We start from the raw sequence: 20,891 nt of genomic DNA, 5'->3' as shown, positions 1-20,891 counted from the left end.
CTATTTACATTCAGGCGTTTAGATGATTCTCTCACCCAGAGTGGCTTGCAGTTGCCATGGGATTAAGACCAAAATTTCATATTTCCCTAAAGTATCAGGTATTAGAAAAAGGGGTTGACAGCCTCCAAAGGAGATAAGAGAGTAGCCTCCACCTAAACTATCCGTTCAGTCAAGTAAATGAGTAATTACGGGATAAAAAAACTTTAGAAAACCAAGCACCATAAAATCAGCCTGATTCTAAACTTAGGAGCAGGCAAATATGCACAGGAGACATTGAGAAACGCTACCATCGACATTTACTGAAACATTCCTCTCCTCGGTGTGCTTTATTTGAGCTGACAGGTGAATGCGGCAAACCAAATAACTTCAGTAAAATGTTATTTTAAGGTTACAGAAGGTTGCACTTTTGTTTGGTGACAAACATGTCCTTTAAACATTTTACCGTGGGGGGGGGGGAAAGCACTTAATCTGGACCATTTTACTACATAGCTGAGATTGTGTCAAAGACTGTATCTACAGGGAATGGTGTTGAGCCAAATATTGTATTTCCACTACTGTATGTGAGTAATAGACTGTGTACAGTACCTATATTATTTGTCATAGACTGTGTACCATATCGACCATATACTATTTGAGTCACAGGCTTTACCGTATCTATCATATACCTATTTGAGTCACAGGCTTTACAGTATCTATCATATACTACATTAGTCATAGACTCTGTATTGAATCAAACTCGCAACCTTGGTGGTTGCAAGCCCATTGCCCAAACTATCAAGCTACATTGCCGTATCGTTGGCTTTCTGATGTAGTTCCCATCCTATGAACCCGGACAGTGACAACAGCGCGCGCGGTTTTTCGTACATTCCTTTCATCTCTGTGTGGCTGTGCCCGCAGATTTTATCACCCGCGGTCAGGGGAAAACTAGCCGCCCACACAGAGCCAAGGAGCGAAGCGCACAGACGGACGGCTTTGTTCTGGGAGAAGCGAGCAGGGTCCTTCCTGGCTTATCAGGTATTGGGCTGCACCCCCACCCCCCACCGCCCCAGTGTGGGCTGTCTCCTGTGATGTCCTCTGCTGGTCCGAGCCCCCCGGCCACACAGAGAGGCGTTGGCCGTCTGCCGACGGGACAGGGCGGGGAGGGGAGTGGGGGCGGGGGGGGGATTTTGGCCTGGGTATTGCCGCTCGGACCCAGTGCCCCCTGCGATGTTATCGGTGAGATCTGTGTCTGTCTGCGTTCTCCTCGCCGGCCCGGGGTGGGTGGGGGGGGTGGGGGTGGGGGGGGCAGGATGTGAGAGGATCAGCGGCTCAAAGCGCCCCTTTGTCAAGAACAATCCGGAACGGCAGAAACAGACTCGCCGCCGCGCAGCGGAACGTTCCGGGGTTTACCGGAGGTAACCGCGGCTACGGCGCTTGCGACAGTAACAGGAACGGGAGCTTCCAAAATACAGGAAGCTGATGGTTTTAAAATTCCAGTCTATTTGACCTTCCTCTGATACTCTGAACGGCGTGGGGATGACCACCGTCCATGCAGTACGGAAACACGGAAGGAAAACTCAGTCAGATGGAGTGTCACCTCTCCTCTGCTGTCGTTCTCCCTTGTGATGCTACATGACCTGAGGTGGAGATGACCTATCAGAAATTAAAACAAAACCGTATGGCTGTTCTGATCTGATCTCAAAGATCTTTTTCTTTTTCCAACCTCAGAATTTACACTGTGGCAACAAGTTGCTATTGCCTTGAAGCCGAGAAGGTGACTAGGACATTAATCCGGCTGCATGCTGGAAAATAAAAAGTTTTTTTATGAATGAGTCTGTCTGGTTTTGTGCCGGGTGTCAGCTCTTTGGACCCAGATTATCATCTCAAAGTAAAGAGATTATAATCTGCCTTTCACAGGCCTGTCCATCTCCATCACCTACACCCATCATGGCTGCTCATTTCATATCCCATACAGTATATGCTGAATATGCAAGTCCTGCTTGTGTTTATATTTAATAACCCAAGTGCGCTATGTGTATAGTTCTGGTTCAAGAACATAACTTTATTGAACAGGGACACTGGTGTTCTAATCCCTGCAGAGATCATGAACTCAACTCAGCCCTGCTTTTGCCTGTAATTGGCAGTGAGTGTACAGTATGTTCATAGCAACGGCGCATGTAACTGAACGGAAACAGCAGTAGCAGAGTGGAGATTACTCAGCCATGCCAGTGATCCAGAGAGATCCAAAGCAGTTTAGCCATGTTTTTATTTTTTTTAATGGGGCCCACATGGAAATTTTAGGAGCTACAGTGTTGCGTTTCAGAGTGTGTGGATATTATGGCCTGGGAATATTTGCACTGTAGGTACGCAAAGAATAAATGATGTTAACTGTTTGCCATCAGTGAGAGATATTTCTCACCTGCGGTCGGCACTAATTATCTCCTGTAGTACTGTGTGTGGCCTGTAGGGTGTAAAATAGTCACTGGCTCTCCTGTAGTACTGTGTGGCCAGCAGGGTGTAAAATAATCACTGGCTCTCCTGTAGTACTGTGTGTGACCTGTAGAGTGTAAAATAGTCACTGGCTCTCCAGTAGAACTGTGTGTGACTTGTAGAGTGTCAAATAGTCACTGGCTCTCCTGTAGTACTGTGACCTTTAAATAGTCTCAGACTTCAGCTTAGGTTATCCTGGTGTGCAAATGCTGTTTGTACAAGGGTAAATCCAAATGCTTAATTAGTGACTCCAAATCGGACCGGATAATAATGCATATTGCTGTCAGAAAAGGCATCAAATTATTTTTCTGTATTTTCTTCCATATGAGGTATTGTAGTGAGAACTTGTTACAACCGTCTGATGTAACTGATTTGCACTGGTTTGTGGTCTGGGTTAGCCATGCCAGGTATCAGATCATTGGATTTGCGGGGTGTACCTGAAAAGTCACCTGCTCTGACTGTCCGTGTCACATTTATCTGAAACGAAGTTCACCAGCACAGCCAGCAGGTGTCGCTTTTATCTGTCTCTCAGCAGCATGTCAACATGACAAAAATGATTTGCACTGTCATATTCTGCTCTTTAAAATATGATTGCAAACTACATTCCACAGACCAGGCTGTGGCAGCTTAGTCTTAGATTTCAGCTATTTGTGTTCTTTTTCTGTCTTCTGTTCAACAAAAGAAATTTGGTGAAACTCCAGCACAAGATAATTTAGCTCATAAAGATTTCAATCAATATTTTGTCCTTCAAATTGAAGTATTTCTCTGTTTTTTCTTCCACAAGTACAAGCAGCAATTTCATGAAATGCACCAAAATCAACCTTCCAAACTATGTTTGTCAAGGAGAAAGTCAAGTTCGAATGTTGACGGTCCAAGTTACGGAGGGATACTGATTTGATTCACAGAAGATTGACGCCAAGGATGAATGTCGATTGAATTCCGTGAATTTCTGAGCTGACTAGAATTACAGCCTGAAGCCAGTTTGCGCTGGAAGCAGCGAGCCTCCAGTGTTGCCACAGTTCCAGAGTCCTCCTACTCTGCTGTGGCAACATCAGTGGAGCGTGCAGCCGTTTGGGGCGGAGGGGAAAATCTCACAATGCGTGTTGGGAAAACTGACTGTACGGTTTCAGGCCGTAAATCTCGTTCGCTGCATTTGATGTGAAATGCGCTTCAGCGGTTTGCTGCTAGCCCCTGTTTTTTTTCTCCCTTTTCCTTCCCTCTCGGGTACGGGCCATCGTAAAAGCCGCCACCGCATTCGGAAACGTCCCAGCCCGCTCTCTGGCGGATGCCTTTTCCAGGCCAGGAAAGTGGTCACCTGAGGTGAAGGCCGCACCCCCTTCGAGCACCTGCCAAAAAAACGCCCGGCGTTACCTGCCCTACGTATAGAACCGCGCCGCGCTTAAATCGCGCTCCTGGACACCGTTACAGACACTTGCCCCAAAAACCCTATTAGACATCTGGTTTAATATTTCCTCCTCCCCCCCCCCCCCCCTTCTTGACCCTCGTCTCTGAACCTGTCCAAGTCCGCTGAGGTTTTTCTGGTCAGTCCAGCTTTTGCCTGGCAGCTTGCTAGGATATCCCAGGGTGGTTCTTGTGGAATTCATTTCAGGGCACTGGGCTGGCCACTTTACCGCACATCTGCACAGCAAAGCTCCACAGGGCTCCCACACACATCCTTCACAGAGCCTCACGCCAGCTGCTGTTGCCCCAGTTCACCTATCTTTAATGGAGGTTCAGGGGTGAAGATGCCTAATACACAAGTCATTCACAGAAGCTCAGCACTGAAGATCCCCAGTACATAGACTCTTAAAGTATCTCAGTACTTTCACAGAACCCTACGGGGATCAAGGTTACGCAGCACTCCTGTCCCATCCTCCTCAGAACTGCAAAGCAGAAGCAGTCCCCAGAGTATAGATCCTTCACAGAACCTCAGAGTGGAGGTCCTAACCATGTTCTGCCTTCACATCTACTCGCAGGAACAGAATTTACCCTGGTGCGCACATCCTTCACAGATGCTGAAATCCAGCATATTCCCATGTACACCTTCACGGAAGCCCTGAAGAGCCGAGATTCCTGGGAAATGTGTGCATATCCCATCGCGCTAGTGACTCTGCTGATCGGACTGTAGTTCGCATCAGCTGCGCATTACGCAAACCCCTCCGCAGAAATAACTGCGCAGTTCGGCTGGTGGGAGCGAAGACAAGCAGCCGCTGGGGACATGCACCTCGTGGGAGATTGCGGGTGTGGCTGCGCCCTGCCCAATCCACAGAGGAAGACGTACAGATGGCGCTGGACTAAATGTAAGAGCGGACACTCCAGGTTGAGTGGAACATCGAAAAAACATGCTTCCCAAAAACAAATCATTTAACAAATCCTGGTCACCATGGTGAACGGAGCACTGAACGGATATGAGTCAACAAGCAGTGTAGAAGACATTAACAGAAATCTCTGAGGTCCACCCCAGTTTGGACAACTGACCATATAGTAACTGACCACAGCCTAGCGACAGGGAATACAGAAGTGCAGTCCATTGCAAAGTCCCATGTGCCTCCACACCCCACCCCACCCACCCACCACCACACTGTCTTTTTGTTGTTCAGTGGGAGTGCGACATTAATAGAAATGGTTACAGGGTTTTCCTTTATGCCCCTTTAAAATATGGTTCTGTTGCATGCCATCATTTCCACTGTAATATGTACACATGACATCTGAACTGGAAACAAAAAGTCGCTGTCCGTGCGGCTCAACCGGTAATGACACCGGCCTCATGCATTGTGTTCTGTGGGTAATTCATTCTTGTATTATGACAGTGCCTTTTCCTCCCAACCAGCCAAAGCCACAGACTCCTGGACATTCAGACAATTTCCCTAGAAAAAAGAAAAGATCCCTGCAGCTCTGACTCATTTAAACTCCCGAAAGAAGAAAATTCCACGGATTTCCAGTCCTGAAACTCCCACTAGCAAGAGTTACGCACTGCAGTGCATGAACTGCTAAAACATCCGGAAAATGAATATTTGGGAAGTTTCATATTTCTGCTCTGGTCAGAATTGGGGTTCTTTGTTTTAAATGCTATGCAAATATTTTAATCCCCAAATTATAAATGTGGAGTCATTCTTTCGAAGCCAGATGAATGCATGAGCAAATTGGAAATATTTGAAAGGAAATTTTTTTTAAAACTAGGAAATAAAAATGAGTTTTGGACTCTTAATGGAAACCAGAGCCTCAAAGGCATCGCTGACACATTGATTTTCAGGGTACTGCAAAAAAAACTGCAAGAGCAATGCAAAGAAATCCTCAGCTTTGGAAAAGTGCAAATACAATCAAGTGCAAATGCAAAAGCAAGTTCCAAAACAAAATCCTGCTATGCAAAAGCAAGGCCTCTCTATGCCCCCCACAATCCCACATGCATTTTCTGAAGTTATGTGCATCTCTGTCCTTCAAGCCACATCTACAATCTGTGGAAAAGCATCCTCTTGGGATGCCAGTACTGTATTTATCTGTCTGTCAATCCTCCTGACTGCCTCTCTGTCTGTCTTCTGTCTATGTTTAGATGTATTTGTCTTTCTATATATATACCTATCTGTCAGTCTATGTATGTGTGTAACTGTCTATTCATCTAGAGTAGGTGACTGTCAGTCCAACAACATAGAAAACACATAAGACAACAGGCTTCCTGGTTTAGAGGAAACCAAGACCCTTTTATTAGGAGATCAGTGTTTAATCACACAATGAGCATACACAGGATACATGCTGCCATGTGATTACTTATGAAGTAGACTGGGAAATAGTTCTTTAATTTCTTTAAGTTTACGTCAAATTGTCTGTTCTATTGTAGAACTGACAATAAAGATTTGATAATGCAATGAAAGACATTATTCCACTGGGACTGTACATCATCAGATATTTTCTGTCAAATCATGCCATTAGATTGTCTGGTAAATCCAGAAGGATGTCAGTGTTTGTAAGCAGGCTAACAGACCTTGCTGTTATAATGTGGCCAGTTTGTAAGGTGCTCGTAGGAGTAATTCAGCACTTTGGACAGCACCTGCAATAGTTTCAGCCACAAGTGCTGTCTTCAGGCTCAGTGTAAAATAACCTTCCCATGTGAAAGTAATCCACAGCATTCAGTGATAGCATGCACTATAAAGGCACAGGGAGGATGGCCAAATAAATGTATTAATATAAGGAATGTAAGGTGTCGCTGTACACTCGAGCGAGAGTTGTGTTCCCATTCTTGGCAAGTTAAGTTCAATGTGGGTGTTGGACTCCACCATGGGTGTGCCTTGTTCCTGGTATTCATCGACATAATCTTAAGACTGGTCTCGAGTGAGTCTGGTTTGGGGACATAGGGGTGGTATCTCTGCTGTTTGTGGATGATGTTGTCCTTTTGGCCTCATTGCAAAGTGACCGTCGATGTGCATTAGAACGGTTTCTGGCTGAGTGTGATGTGGTTGGGATGTGGCCTTGGTCCTCTCCCTGAAAATGATGGCTTGTCCCTTCAAGTGAAAGTGGAGCACCAGCCCCAGTTGGAGGAGTTCAAGTATCTCAGGGTCTTATTCGCATGTGAAGGTAAAGGGGATTGGGAGATTGGCCGCTGTGTAGGTGCAGCGGCCGCAGTAAGGCGGGCATTGCATCGGACAGTGGTGGTGAGGAAGGAGCTGAGCCAAAAGGAAAAGCTCTCGATTTGCCAGTCGAACTTCATCCCTAACCTCACTTATGGTCACAAGCTATGGGCAGTGACTGAGTGAGATCACAGATACAATGGCCAAAATGGGGTTTCTCCGCAAGGTTGCAGGGCTTATTCTCCTTGATAGGGTGAGCTCAGCCATCTGGTAGGAATTCACAGTGGAGCCGCTGCTCCTCCGCATTGAGAGGAGTCCGTTGAGGTGGTTCGGGTATCTGATAAGGATGTCCCCAGGGACACCTTCTTTTGGAGATGTTCCAGGCAGTTGGGAGGAGATCCAGGGGCAGACCTAGGACACACTGAAGAGATTACATCTACCGGCAGGTCTCTGACTGCCTTGGGATCCCTCAATATGAGTTGGGGGAAGTTGTTGGGGAGAGAGACGGTTGAGCTGCTTTGCTTGCCTGATTTGGACTAAGTGTTCTGAAAAGTCATAATACTCTGGTGGGAGCTCTTCTGTCTTCTGTACCTGTCAGTCCAGTTGTCACCCTTCCTGTCTTGCATTTGTGCAAAAGGCGTTTTTTCGAAGTAAAAATGGAAATTCCAGGTTTAAGTTGCGTATGTATCACGCCTCCAGAACATTAAGTTCCAGGCTTGATCTGCAAAAGTACCACACCTCTCCAGAACAAGTCGTCTCAGGTTCTGATGGCTTCTCTCCCTTCCTCTCTCTCTCGTTCCCTCTCTTTCTCTCCCTCCCTCTCCTCCTCTCACAGGCAGCCGGGAGGCGGCGTTCACCTACGCCATCACGGCTGCGGGCGTAGCCCACGCGGTCACAGCCTCCTGTAGCCAGGGCAACCTCAGCAACTGTGGGTGTGACCGCGAGAAGCAGGGCTTCTATAACCAGGAGGAGGGCTGGAAGTGGGGAGGCTGCTCGGCGGACGTCAAGTATGGCGTCGAGTTCTCCCGAAGGTTCGTAGACGCCCGCGAGATCAAAAAAAGCGCAAGGCGGCTGATGAACCTACATAACAATGAGGCAGGAAGAAAGGTAACTGCAACAGTTAAAAACACAGAAAACAAAACAACACGATTGACTTTCAATTAAGCGGATTAGTAGGAAATTAGTAGAATTTGCATATGCTTATGTGTTACCATTAGTTATCTGATTGGTTATTTATTTAATCTATTAAAAAGGTCCTTTTTTTGTTCTGTTTGTTTCTGTTTGTTTCAGATAATTTTGTGTGTGTGTGTGTGTGTGTGTGTGTGTGGTGTGTGTGGTGTGCGCGTGCATACGTGCATGGGCCTGTTGAACATTCTAAATCGTTTCTAACTAGGTCTGGACTATAATTTCTTTTTTTTTTTTTTAAAGGAAAAAATTCCCGCCACAGGAAATGTCATTTTTCAATTCATTTCTCGAGTTCACCTTTATCTTAACTATTGTTACTTCTTATGTAAGAATAACACTAAGGTCAATAGGACAAATATAGCACAACATCAACTGGTACTCCCGGCGAGCTTCGTCCTGTACCCAGCACTCCCTCCACTGCGGGTGAAAACGATGCTGAAATTACAGGCTTTCCCGCCAAAAACTTCATGTTTGATCAGAAGCGTCTGCATCGAAAAGACCGTGAGCGCCATTTCCATAACACACGTCTTTACCCGGGGAGTTTACCCATAGCGGACCCCGAATTTGATTACATGTAAGGGAATACACTTCCGCCGATTGAAATGGCGTTCGGAATTCGCAATAGCGATGATCAGCCAGCGTGCGTCTGCGTTTTAGGCGGGAGTGACCGCCCGCCCGCCCGCTCCAGGCGCTCCACGCGATTGTTTTTCCGCCACAAGCAGACGGAGTCTTTTCCCCCCCACGAGCGCCACATGAACAGCCAAAAACATATGAAGTCAATTTTTTCATTCTTTAGATGTTGGGTGAGTGATCTCTGTAAGAAATCCTAATTCCTTCCTTTTTTAACTAATGCGTAGCAGACGACAGATACAGATGGACACCATGTTAAGTGAACATTTCTAATGGGTTCGTCAGCTACATTTCATTTACAAAAACTGCAGCCTGTTCCATGGACTCCTTCCTCAAACTGCACCCAAAAAGGTTTGCAAACGGAATCTTCTCCTCCATTTTAATATCCCTTCCAAAGAGAATCCCAAGGATGTTTGTCGAATGAGAGAATTAAATTTCGGGTCTGAAGACAATGTGGTTTTTTTTTTTTTGTATGCGCCGTATGGCATGTTTTGAGTGGATTAAACAATTACTTTGTGCAAGTTTTTCGAAGAAATCATTACTGCCCTTTGCTTGCTGCCAGATAAAACAAGGGAGAAACTTGTTTTTTTTTTTTTTGACGAAAGAATTATGAATTTAATACGAGCACAGAAATCATATTATGCATCCCTGTTCCCTTGACCCGCGAGGGCAGGAACGCATCTAGTTATACTGGATCAGCCAGCTGTTTACCGCAGAGCCCTGATGCACCGCCGAATAAGCCACAAACCGAACTGCGCTGCCGTTCAATCACAGATGCCCCTGGCCTGGAGAAACTCAGCGTCTGTTCTTAACTGAATCACACAAGTGAATGCAAGCGTGTCTATTTTCTCCACAAGGACAGTCTGCACAATTGACTTTGGTTGATTGCTTAACTCACCACGCTGTGTTTCTGGGGAAAACAAACTTTTGCATATGTCTGTAAGCAAAGGACGAATGTTGATTGAATCCAGGTCTTTTTTCGTCTGAAGAAAGTCTGACTGTGAGACTCTGGATTTGTGTATACGTGTATTTACTGGACGCCCATGCATGAGCAAGTATCAGATTGAACACTATGAAGGTTAGATTGCCACAGATGTATTTCAGATCACTTTCAGGCTCCTCATTACTAAAATAAATGACGGGACTTTTTATATGAATGTATACTACAGTAAAAGTCAGGGACACGTTTGATTTAAATTAATAATATATACGCATCAAGTTGCCTTAAAGCTCATTAATGTCCTTCAGTAAGAACTATTGTACTTTCTGGAACAAATTTAAAATTGGCTCTCACAAGTATCAGCCTGATATTTATTTCCTTAATGCCTTTTCCCAAAATGCACAATGATCCAGATGCAAATGGTTCATAGTCATCTGTCTGTGCAACAAGTCTGTTACTGAATAACCAAAGACTCCACATAACTTTAGAATAATAGTATAAAAGTATGGTCATATGAGATCTACGTTTATTTTTTCAGACATTTGATGTGCTGTTTTGGAAGTTAGAGGGAATTACAGAGTGAAGCTTAAACAAACAAATGCATTTTCCTTATATTTGACAGATATCTGGCATCAGTGTTCATTTCAGAATTTCAAAAAAAGTAGAAAATGGGGTTTTGCTCATTTGAGTATACACATGTAATAGATAGTATTTCATCCAATGAATTGGATGGTTGAGTTTGCCAACTGTTCCAAAGGTTAACTGGGGAATTATCAGACAACCAATAAGAATGCACAAGTCATTTTGAGCAGACAGTTTTTTTTACCAAAGAAAAGCACACATTGACCTGTAGGAGGGACAGAGTTGAGTAGGCCTTGCCAAACCTTCAGTGTAATAGCATTGATTTGACTCATGTTGAAAACATGCATTATGGTGTGTAAAATACAGTTAAGTTCAGAATGTCCTGTTATAGCCTGCATTTTAATAGCTTTTTAAATGTCAAATATTTTTTATCTCATTTCCCCCTCTGAGTCATACTTCCTTGTTAATTTTTGTTATATTTTGCAGGGACCCTGAAAATCAGAAGACAGCTTGATTTCTTGATTTTTTGTTTGTGGAGTCTATCTTTACTGCTTTTGAAACAATTAATGACATTTCAAAAAAGTCCATATTTCAGCATTCAGATTAGTAAACTGAGCTAGGTACTATAATTCTCTCTATCTGTCTCTCTCTCTCTCACTCTCTCTCTTTCTCTTAGATAAATACAGATGTAACACATCAGCAGAACTGGAACATAAATTGTAAACAATAAAATGTAATTCCACATGTTAAACCATTTTTTATTAATCTTTTTGTTAGCTACTCACATGGATGCACCCAAGGAACAGAAGTGAACTAAATTCTACAGTCTTCAAGACCAAACTATTTTAGCTATATCTTTAGGTTATTAATGTTATTATTGTTTAATTATTGTTATTATTGTTATTATTGTTATTATTATTATTATTATTATTATTATTGTTAGTATTATTATTATTATTATTATTATTATTATTATTATTATTAATAAATCATTAATAGCATAATGTGAAAGCTGGTAGGCACTGGTCTGACACGCCCCCTCCATTCCCCCATCAGGTGTTGGAGGAGAGGATGAAGCTGGAGTGCAAGTGTCATGGCGTCTCGGGGTCCTGCACCACCAAGACGTGCTGGACCACCCTGCCCAAGTTCCGGGAGATCGGCTACATCCTGAAGGAGAAGTACAACGAGGCGGTGCACGTGGAGGCGGTGCCGGCCAATCGCCTGAGGCTGCCCACCTTCCTCAAGGTGAAGAAGGTGCAGAGCTACCGCAAGCCCGTGGACACCGACCTGGTCTACATCGAGCGGTCGCCCAACTACTGCGAGGAGGACCGGTCCACGGGGAGCGTGGGGACGCAGGGGAGGCTGTGCAACCGGACCTCGCCCCACGCGGACGGCTGTGACCTCATGTGCTGCGGGCGGGGCTACAACACGCACCAGTACACCCGGGTGTGGCAGTGCAACTGCAAGTTCCAGTGGTGCTGCTTCGTCAGGTGCAACACCTGCAGCGAGAGGACGGAGGTGTTCACCTGCAAGTGAGGCCCGAGAGAGGGACTGACGGACCAGCCAACAGACAGACAGAGGGACCCTGGAGAGAGCAGTGCGCACTGGGGAGGGGCGAAAAGAAGAAAGAAAAACAAAGACCTGAGAATGAGAATGAATGGATTAATGAAGAGAACAGTCACAGAATGGAGATCTTGATGTCAGCTCTTGACAGACTAACAGATGTTGGAGGTTGCAGTGCATGCTGGGACAAAAAGAGAGAAGAACGGAAAATGATACATTTTGTAAATGGTTCAAGAGAGTGGATTTTAAAAATGGGAATAACGCTATCGACTTGGACAGATGTACGAATGTTTGAGGGGCAGTGCATGGTGGGATACATGGGAAAAACTGAGAAAAGAATGGAGAAACGAAGAGGAAATTTGGAAATGGTTAAACAGCTTGGAATTAAGACTATCGACTCGTCTTGGCATCTTTTGCACATCAGAATCTATTTGCTTTAAAATACAAATATAAAGAAATAAATTGGTAAAAATGGCTATAGATAATTATCTATTAAACTATTAGATCGCACATCTTTTTCTGGAAAAAAAGATGTGTTCTTATGCACTGATGAATCCCAAACTGACTGGAAATTGTGATATAATAAGAATTAAATCTTGCCTCCAGGTGGGAACTGTGCAATGCACTGTGGGATTTGTAGTTCTCTATTTTTATGGAACACTTAAAAAAGGAAACAGAGGGACTTTGACTCCCAGGATGTTGTGGAGCAAGACAATGAAAGTATTCAGCAGAAAGACTAAACGGGAGAAAATTATTCCTCATTACACAGACTGGTCTTCGAATGCAACTCTTGGGGGTTTTCTTGGGGGAAATTGAAGTGTGTTCTATTTCAATGTTCAAAATCTTGTTTTTTGAACATTATCAAAAGGAACGGTACATTAGTTTCTCACCTTTTGGGTACTTTTGAGAATTGGAGTCTCTCCACATTAAGTTCTCTAACTACCAACTGGAAAAACATGGTGGAGTATCTTTGTTGTCCAGTCACACTGGAACTGTCTGTTTGAACACTGAAAATAAATTATTTATGTTATAGTATCTTTAAAACAAAGCACTAACGGGTAGAAATGTCTTATTTTATACTAAGTGTAAAAGAACAAATGTGTAAACTCTTGACTGAAGGTGCATATATTTTAGAATATCTCAATCCTCCTCTTCCTCCTCATCTTCCTCCTCCTCACAGTGGTTTCATTGCTACTAGTATGTTGAACTTAAAAAAAAAAATTCCTGTTATAGTTTACATTTTACAAGCAGGTGAGCATGTATCCCCTAGCTCATGTGTGGCCTATATATAGATTACAGTCACATAATCAATATGAATTATTTTGGTTTATTTTGCATTCACAGCCTGTGGTCAGTAGGTAGGACAATGGATTCTGGTTTCTTTTTTGCTACATATTTCTTCCTCCTCAGTCCATTGAACGTGAAATCAATTACAATGCTGGATGTGTTGTCACGTTTTGGACCGAATGCTTTCTTTTTGTTTGTTTTTGCTGTGATTCAGCTCAGATGAAGATGGAAACATCAGTTTATCGAGTTCTGAAATTCACCGAGAGACTATGAATATAGCAAGTTCTTAATCTGATCCTGAAACACATTCAGTCAAAACTTGTATTTCAGTTATAATTTGAAAATAAATGCACACAATTTAAAAATTTATTTCACAAACGCAAATTGCCAAGTTAATGCTGGACTCATTGCCGAACTCTCCACTGTGTTTCCTGGAAAAAGAAAAAAGATTGAATGCACTCGCATTTCACTGTCAGTCAAAGTTATTGACAAATGTTGGTTGACTGCTGGCTGCAGCCTTTGGCCCAAATTTCAAAACTATTTTCATGATGGAAGAGTAACTTGGCCGTTGGGCCTCTGTGTTCATTGAGTTTGAAACTAGAGAAGTGCTCTATAAGCTGTGGAAAACATGGAAATGATATGTGTCTGATATGTGTCAGATACCCACAACTTGTCCATTTCCACTAGTGATGGAAATATGACATTCAACATGGCTGCTGCTAGTATTGGCCAAACGACACAAAAAAACTGATGCAGCTTTTTGTACAAGAAACATAGGCCTATATACTGCCTAATTTCTAGCAAAAAGATTAGAAGTACATTCCAATATTGCCTGAAATATAACTTCACATTTCCAAGGACTGCAATACAAAAGATTAAGTGAAAGATTAAGAAAAATAAACAAAACCTATTAAATCAAATGTTTTTTTAAATAAATTTTAATGTGTAAATTAAATATATATAATATGTGTATAAAGGCATACCTTTTACATACACTGCATGTTACAATGTTGGCACTTTAGATTATTTATATACAGAGAAATATATTTCAATCTTTTAATTAATATTAGTACTGTCTTATTTCAAAATGTTTTCTCTTTAACTACACTCTTCTAATTAAAACAAGTGTTTGAATGTTGTTGTTGCTGTTTTACTGTAAATGAAACCTAATTCAGTCACGTATTAATGTGAATTCAAATGGAGCCATGTTTATCAGACAAAACACTTCTTCCGGCTGTTATTTGTATTTCAAATGCCAGCAATTGCTTTCTTTCTTTTGAAACTTGGTTGCACATATTAAATAGTCTCCATTTAGTTGATGTACTAAGAAAAGTGGGATGTGTATTCACGTTATATGGGTAGCATCAGGTTGCAGGTTAAATCAATAACTTATTAGGTGCTAGCTGTATCAAATTTTGATTGTTGAGCAAGATTGCTGAAGTTCAGGAATATTCATTTACCCAAGAAGTTTACAGTTTAATCATAATTCTACATGTGCACCAAGCTAACAGTTAGTTAAATATTTATGTCAATAATGCATCTCTGCTGTACAATATTTGCATTTCATTATTTTAATTTCTATGGCAGTTCCAAATGTACAAAACTAGAAATGTTTATGCTTACCACATTTACGTAATAATACACCAATTTATTTTTAAAAGCAGCCCTTTTAGAGTTATTACAAGTTTTTTACATAAGAAACTCTTTTCCTGCAGATAATGCTCTTTCTAAGTGACCGAATTATTGGTCCATAGAAGACATTGAAAATCAGGAGTTAGCTGCTGTAGCTGTATTTCCAAATAGCTTTTAAAAGCATATAAGTTTGTTACTGTTCACATGATCTGCATATCTAAGACCTAGTGAATTAAAATACGATATGATACCTTCTTGCAATAGTATTCAATCTGCCTGCAGAGTGGGAATAACTTTAAAATGGAGATTGATGTTTCTTATGTTTTTTCCCCCAAGGAGACAGCAGCCATCTTGGGACAAAAATTATGTTCTCTAGCATTTAATGCATTCAGATCCTCCTGTTGTAAGCAACACAATTATTTGCTTTTGTTTATGATTTCAGCTCTCATTTTAAATCTCAACTGAATAAAATAGGCTTAATATCACAGTATTTCTCTATTTATTTATTAATTTTTTTGGCTCAGTCTGTATACCTATTAAAGAAGGAGGAGGTCTGCAAGGCCTCAGGATAAAGTGTTTTAGTTCTATGTGGGGCATTGTCAGGGAGCCCTTCAGTGTTTAATTATCAGTCCAATAAATGCACTGCCCACCTGCTGCCACCCGCCCTCTCGAAAAAAAGTCAACCCTGAAACCCACAGCCGAACTGCATCATGGGAACTACCCGCAGCCGAACTGCACCGTGAGAACTATTCATAGTTCATCATAAATTATGAAAACAAGTTAATTGTTTTCCCGTCTGCATTGACAGTGTTTTTTTCTCTTTCATGATATGACATTACAGCTAAATTGGTTCAATTGCATTGATCAATCACACGCATGGTCAAATGAGTGATGCCAAATGCACAAATGCAAATGCAGATATCCAAATGTGCAAATGCAAATTAGAAATGTATTCAGCATTTGACCTGAATCTGAAAAGTTGGTGAGCTGGTTCTGTAAAGCAGTGTTGCATAGCCCATGGTTCTGGGGAACCAAGGAACCAATCACCTCTCTGATTTATCTCATTATTCAACCAATCAGTGCCTGATTCTCCCTCTAATTAACCAATCACTGTCAGGTTCACCCCCTAATGCAATGAATCACTGTCTGTTTTACCCAGCTGAGATGATTCTCTGTCCTGATATGAATGTTTTAAATGTTTAAAGAGGGCTGCAAAAACTGCAAGACTGTAGACATCCAGGGTCGAGGATATAGTTCATTTCTACCCTCCTTGGCTTGCGTTTTGTTTTCAAGTTTACTTGGGGTGTTTTCATAAAAATGACTACCCTGGTAATTGGTTTGGTCAGTACTGTGGAGTTGCTGAGCACTGTAAAATCTACTGGCACACATTGTCTGTGAATGGTTTTCCTAAAATGTTGATTTGTCAATGTTGTTCAACAGAGCCATTAAAATATCTGTTTGTCATAGTTAATCTAATGGAAGAGACAGAATCTTTTATTTCGAAGTCAAACAAGGATATTGGGGGGAATGCTGTTCTTGCTGACCGCCAACCTTAATTATAAAGCAGAGGAAAACAGCATAAATGTCATTGACCATTTAATCAATCACACCAGTCATAAAAAGTAATAAAATCATAATTCAACAAACCATACAAAGGATTACTGACATGGCTGACAAAAAGCCAAACTCTGGAAAATAATGTACATTTTCTCTGGAGCCAAAAAGCTTGAGTCATAAACAAAGTAGGAAGAGGGGTACACTGAGGTTTATAAATATTCCAAATTTTTTGACAAATTTAAATCAATCCCTCCTGCGAGTCAATGACTGCCCATTTACAGCATAAACCCAACAGCAGGTTCATTTCAAACGGAACATTTGGGAGCTGCTCTCTGTAAACTGTGAATAGAGGCTGTGCGCTACTTTATTCAGTTGGTTTACGGTCCCGCTCCTCTTTCCTGTGTCTGAAAAGCATTGCGCGCAGCCACCAGAGCAGAAGTAAGCCGTGTTTTGTTAGCCGTCTGAAACCCGGAGTGCCGGAACCATGTAAGCTCACGTTACTATACCCGGGGATTGAGGGAAAAATAAATCCGTTTGTTTCTGACAAACATTTTGTCATTAAAAAATATGAGATAGAAAAACAGGCTTTGCGGCTGCTGTGCCCGTCCCCTAAAGCGGCCATTGTGGAGGTGTCAGATTCATTAGCTCACCGGGACACGTTCTGCAAGCTAATGCTTCTGGTCTGATTCACACCGACAGGGACTCCGCCTGCTTTTTCACAACCAGCCCAGACAGGACGAGGAGAAGGAGGGGGGAGAAAGCTGCACAGTAACAGTGCAGTTGAACTGGGCGGCGGACAGTATGACTGGACTGCAAAGTATCTGCTGTTAGTTTACATTCAGTGGCCATCGTACAGTTGAGTTTGTGTGTATGCGTGTGTGCTAAATCAACTCTGAAAGAGTATTAAACACCTTTACACACTAAGGCTATGTAAACTTCAATGGGAAGATTGTGGTTTTTTCATGATGAAGACAATATAAAGCAAATTAACATGCTAATTTAAATCAGAGATGTTATAGTAAACCTATTTTATCAGTTCTTATTTCAGTATGGTTTCAAAATTCAAAAACATGCTTTTGAAGCCAAATTATTCAACCTTATGTTCAAAGAACCTACTATCTGCTCTGTGGTTGTATTGTTTTGGGTTTTTACGTTTTTCTTTTGTTTAGTTTTTTTACATTTTAAAGACACATCAATCACAGAAATAATGAACACTGAGACTTCCCTTATTCTTTCAAATAATTGGTTTTTATTTACATTACTGCCATTCAGCAGACGTTCTTCTACAGAGGAACATACAAAAATGTACATTTTAAAAAAATTTTTTTACAAAGTATCCAATTTTCAGCTGGACATTTACTGAAGCATTTAAGGTTAAGTACCTTTGCTCCAGGGCAGAACAGCAGCACCCCAACTGGGCATCCAAGCCACAAACTTTGGGTCGCAGGCCCAGTTCCCCGACCATTACACTACACGGCGGCCCATTTTCATTTCTCAGCTCGGAAAAACAATTCTTTTTTTTTTTTTTTTTTGCGGTAATTCAATATTGTGCATTCGCCTGGAGTCCCAATTTCACAGCAAGAAAAGTTTGATGGTTTTCATCTGGTATATCGCAACACATATTTATTTAGTTTTACTATTTTCATAAAAAAATACATATGTTCCATTTATATCCTGCAGCATTCCACCACAGTTAAAATGGCTGATTTTTTTTTTTTTTTTTTTTACATCTAATGTTTGGTTTTCATCATACATATTTTACATTGTTTAAACTTCTGGTGTTTTCTGAAAAACTGTCATCCGGGGTTTTTAAAAAAAAAAAATCATCTGGTTGATATTAGCGGTGAAACAAAATTTGGTTATTCAAAGGGACAGGCCTGTGTGGCATCATCTTTAACCGCAGGATGAAGTGGGCACATTGCTCAACTGCTCAGTTCGAAGTCAAAAGTCTGGAAAAACCTGATTGTCTTCGTGTTATGGAACCTCATTCTTTTTGCTCATTAGTTATGGAAAGTCCCTAGGTTCAAAGTTAAGATGTTGGGGGGAATTGCATTGTTCATTTCTTTTGTTCATTAGCTGCACAATGTCATTCTGAAGGGCAACTTACTGTATCAGCTCAGAGTTCAGATTTACCGCCCCTCAACTACAGGCAGTAACATGGTCCCCATTAAATCATCTTTTGTCCTTACGTGACCAATTTGGTCTTACAAATAAATGTGTTTCAGTTTTCTTTTCTTCGTAAAACGGCTTGGCAAGTTAATTGCAGTGATTACTTAACATGCCAAACTGTGTCTGTGGGGGAAACAACTAAAAACAACTAAATGCATTTATCAAATGTTGGCTGAATCAGGGCCAAAAGGAGGTGTCACATGGCCCATGACCTTAATCAACACTTTATTTCGAGAAATGTTTTCCTAAAGGAATTCCTCGGTTTACCCGTTCGTCATTTTTAGGATATCTGCTGAGCAGTACTCATTTTATGCGAATGAGATCCCATAAAATGTGCACAAATCTCTTTTTATATGAGAGGCAAATAAAACAAATGACATAGAAGGTAAGCATATGTTCGTGCTTACTGGATAGCACATTTGTGAAGAGCCTCACATAAGGATTGACAGATTTAAGAATGCCAAATCTAATGCAACTGCAAATAACTGAATTTATTTATTGAGTGGGTGGTTAACAATGAAAAGCAGATGCTAAAGATCGGAGTGTATTCAATAAGGCATGGCTAGGGCAGACACACAAACACACCATGTAATGATCCTGGCCAGAACCCCAAGTCTGTTTTTTCTGGAACAGAGGAGGAGAAGTCCTGGTAAAATATGTTTTTTTTAAGCAGATCAGTTTGTTCTGGAATAGAGAGAGGTTCTGATAATATAAGTCTGCTCTGGAATAGAAAGAGGTCCTGGTAAAGCAGCTCTGTTCTAGAATAGAGAGTTCCTGGGAAACCAGCTCTGTTCTAGACTAGAGAGAGGTCCTGATAAAGCAGTCTGTTTTAAAAAAGAAAGAGGTCCTGGGAAAGCAGGTTTAATCTGGAAAAGAGAGAGGTCCTGGTAAAGTAGGTTAAATCTGGAATAGAAAGAGGTCCTGGCAAAGTAGGTTAAATCTGGAATAGAGAGAGGTCCTGGTAAAGTAGGTTAAATCTGGAAAAGAGAGAGGTCCTGGTAAAGTAGGTTTAATCTGGAATAGAGAGAGGTCCTGGGAAAGTAGGTTAAATCTGGAAAAGAGAGAGGTCCTGGTAAAGTAGGTTTAATCTGGAATAGAGAGAGGTCCTGGGAAAGTAGGTTAAATCTGGAATAGAAAGAGGTCCTGGGAAAGTAGGTTAAATCTGGAATAGAAAGAGGTCCTGGTAAAATAGGTTTAATCTGGAATAGAGAGAGGTCCTGGGAAAGCAGGTTTAACGGTTTTCACCTCACACTGCGGGTAGGATTACCATTGTGTGCACCCATGTGCAATTGTGTGTCTGTGTGTTTGTGCATGTGTACATTTCTGTGTGTGTGAGAGAGTGACAGCAGGTCCTTATAAAGCGCGTTTTACAGCAACATGTCAGTAGTTCCAGGGCAGCCCCCAAATGCCCCCTCTGACTGGGTTACTGTTCCCCAGTTCACCAGGCCACAGGTTCTCCTTCAGCACATTTCCCTTATTTTTCACCTTTTCTTTCTCTTGGCTTGGCTTTGATGAATGGAAACGTGAGGTTGTGGTTTTGGAGAGCAGAGACCACCTGAGACGGACCGAAATGATTTGAAGGAAATACCCCTCTGACAATGTTTCATTTTCATGTGAGGTCTTCTGCATGCTCCTGTTTGAACCACACCAGCTGGAAAACAGTATTTTTATGTCTTAAATGTCACTCTGATTTTCCTCTGAAAACTATATGTTAATGAACTGGTCAGGGAGGGATTCCACTTGAAAATGTTACTATTGTACTGCAGTGTACTGTAGAAACACTCAAAATGAAGCAACGCTCCCAAATGCTGTACTGAAAGGTATGATGTAGTGAAACACTCACAAAAGTGAATCCATTTTGTTTTCCCAACAGCTCTTACAACAGTTCTTCTCAATGAATACAAGAAAAACAAATGTAAACAGAACTAACAGGAGGTGAATTATATTTCCTTTCAAAAGCCTTCTTAACACCAAATCAGTTTAAATAACATGAAGGGGAGGATGGACTGAAATAATACAGAGTATGGCACAGCACATACAAGTATATATTATACTTCCACAAGCACGGAAAATAAACACTGATAAAATTAATTCTGTGTCATCTGATGGACTGTAAGAAAAGCCTTCAAAAGGAAGAGATTTATTAAACTTTTTTTCGGTGGGAAAGATGACACAGAGTGAACCGTTCCATCCCAGATGCAAGAATTATGACGTGCTGCAAAAACAAGGCAGTCTGCGAAGTGACCAGGAGCACCGGACGAGGGTTCCAGGGCACGGAGATGGCTCACGCTCATTTCAAACACAGGACTCGACTG

At 41.9% G+C, this 20,891-nt stretch overlaps 1 protein-coding gene across 2 annotated transcripts in view; it reads left to right on the top strand.

Moving 5' to 3' along the window:
* The window catches only part of LOC118231122 (protein Wnt-7b-like), a 29,063-nt gene extending 12,775 nt beyond the window's left edge, over positions 1 to 16,288 (top strand). For both annotated transcript variants that reach the window (XM_035424640.1, XM_035424639.1), the window contains exons 3-4: positions 7,867 to 8,138; positions 11,425 to 16,288. In XM_035424640.1, the coding sequence (XP_035280531.1) occupies positions 7,867 to 8,138; positions 11,425 to 11,904 (752 nt within the window). In that variant the 3' untranslated portion in view covers positions 11,905 to 16,288. The remainder of the gene's footprint in view (positions 1 to 7,866; positions 8,139 to 11,424) is intronic.
* Positions 16,289 to 20,891: the final 4,603 nt, after the last annotated feature.

The sequence above is a fragment of the Anguilla anguilla genome, chromosome 7, assembly GCF_013347855.1.
Source record: "Anguilla anguilla isolate fAngAng1 chromosome 7, fAngAng1.pri, whole genome shotgun sequence".
Classification (NCBI taxonomy): domain Eukaryota; kingdom Metazoa; phylum Chordata; class Actinopteri; order Anguilliformes; family Anguillidae; genus Anguilla; species Anguilla anguilla.
This window is presented reverse-complemented; position numbering and strand designations above follow the sequence as displayed.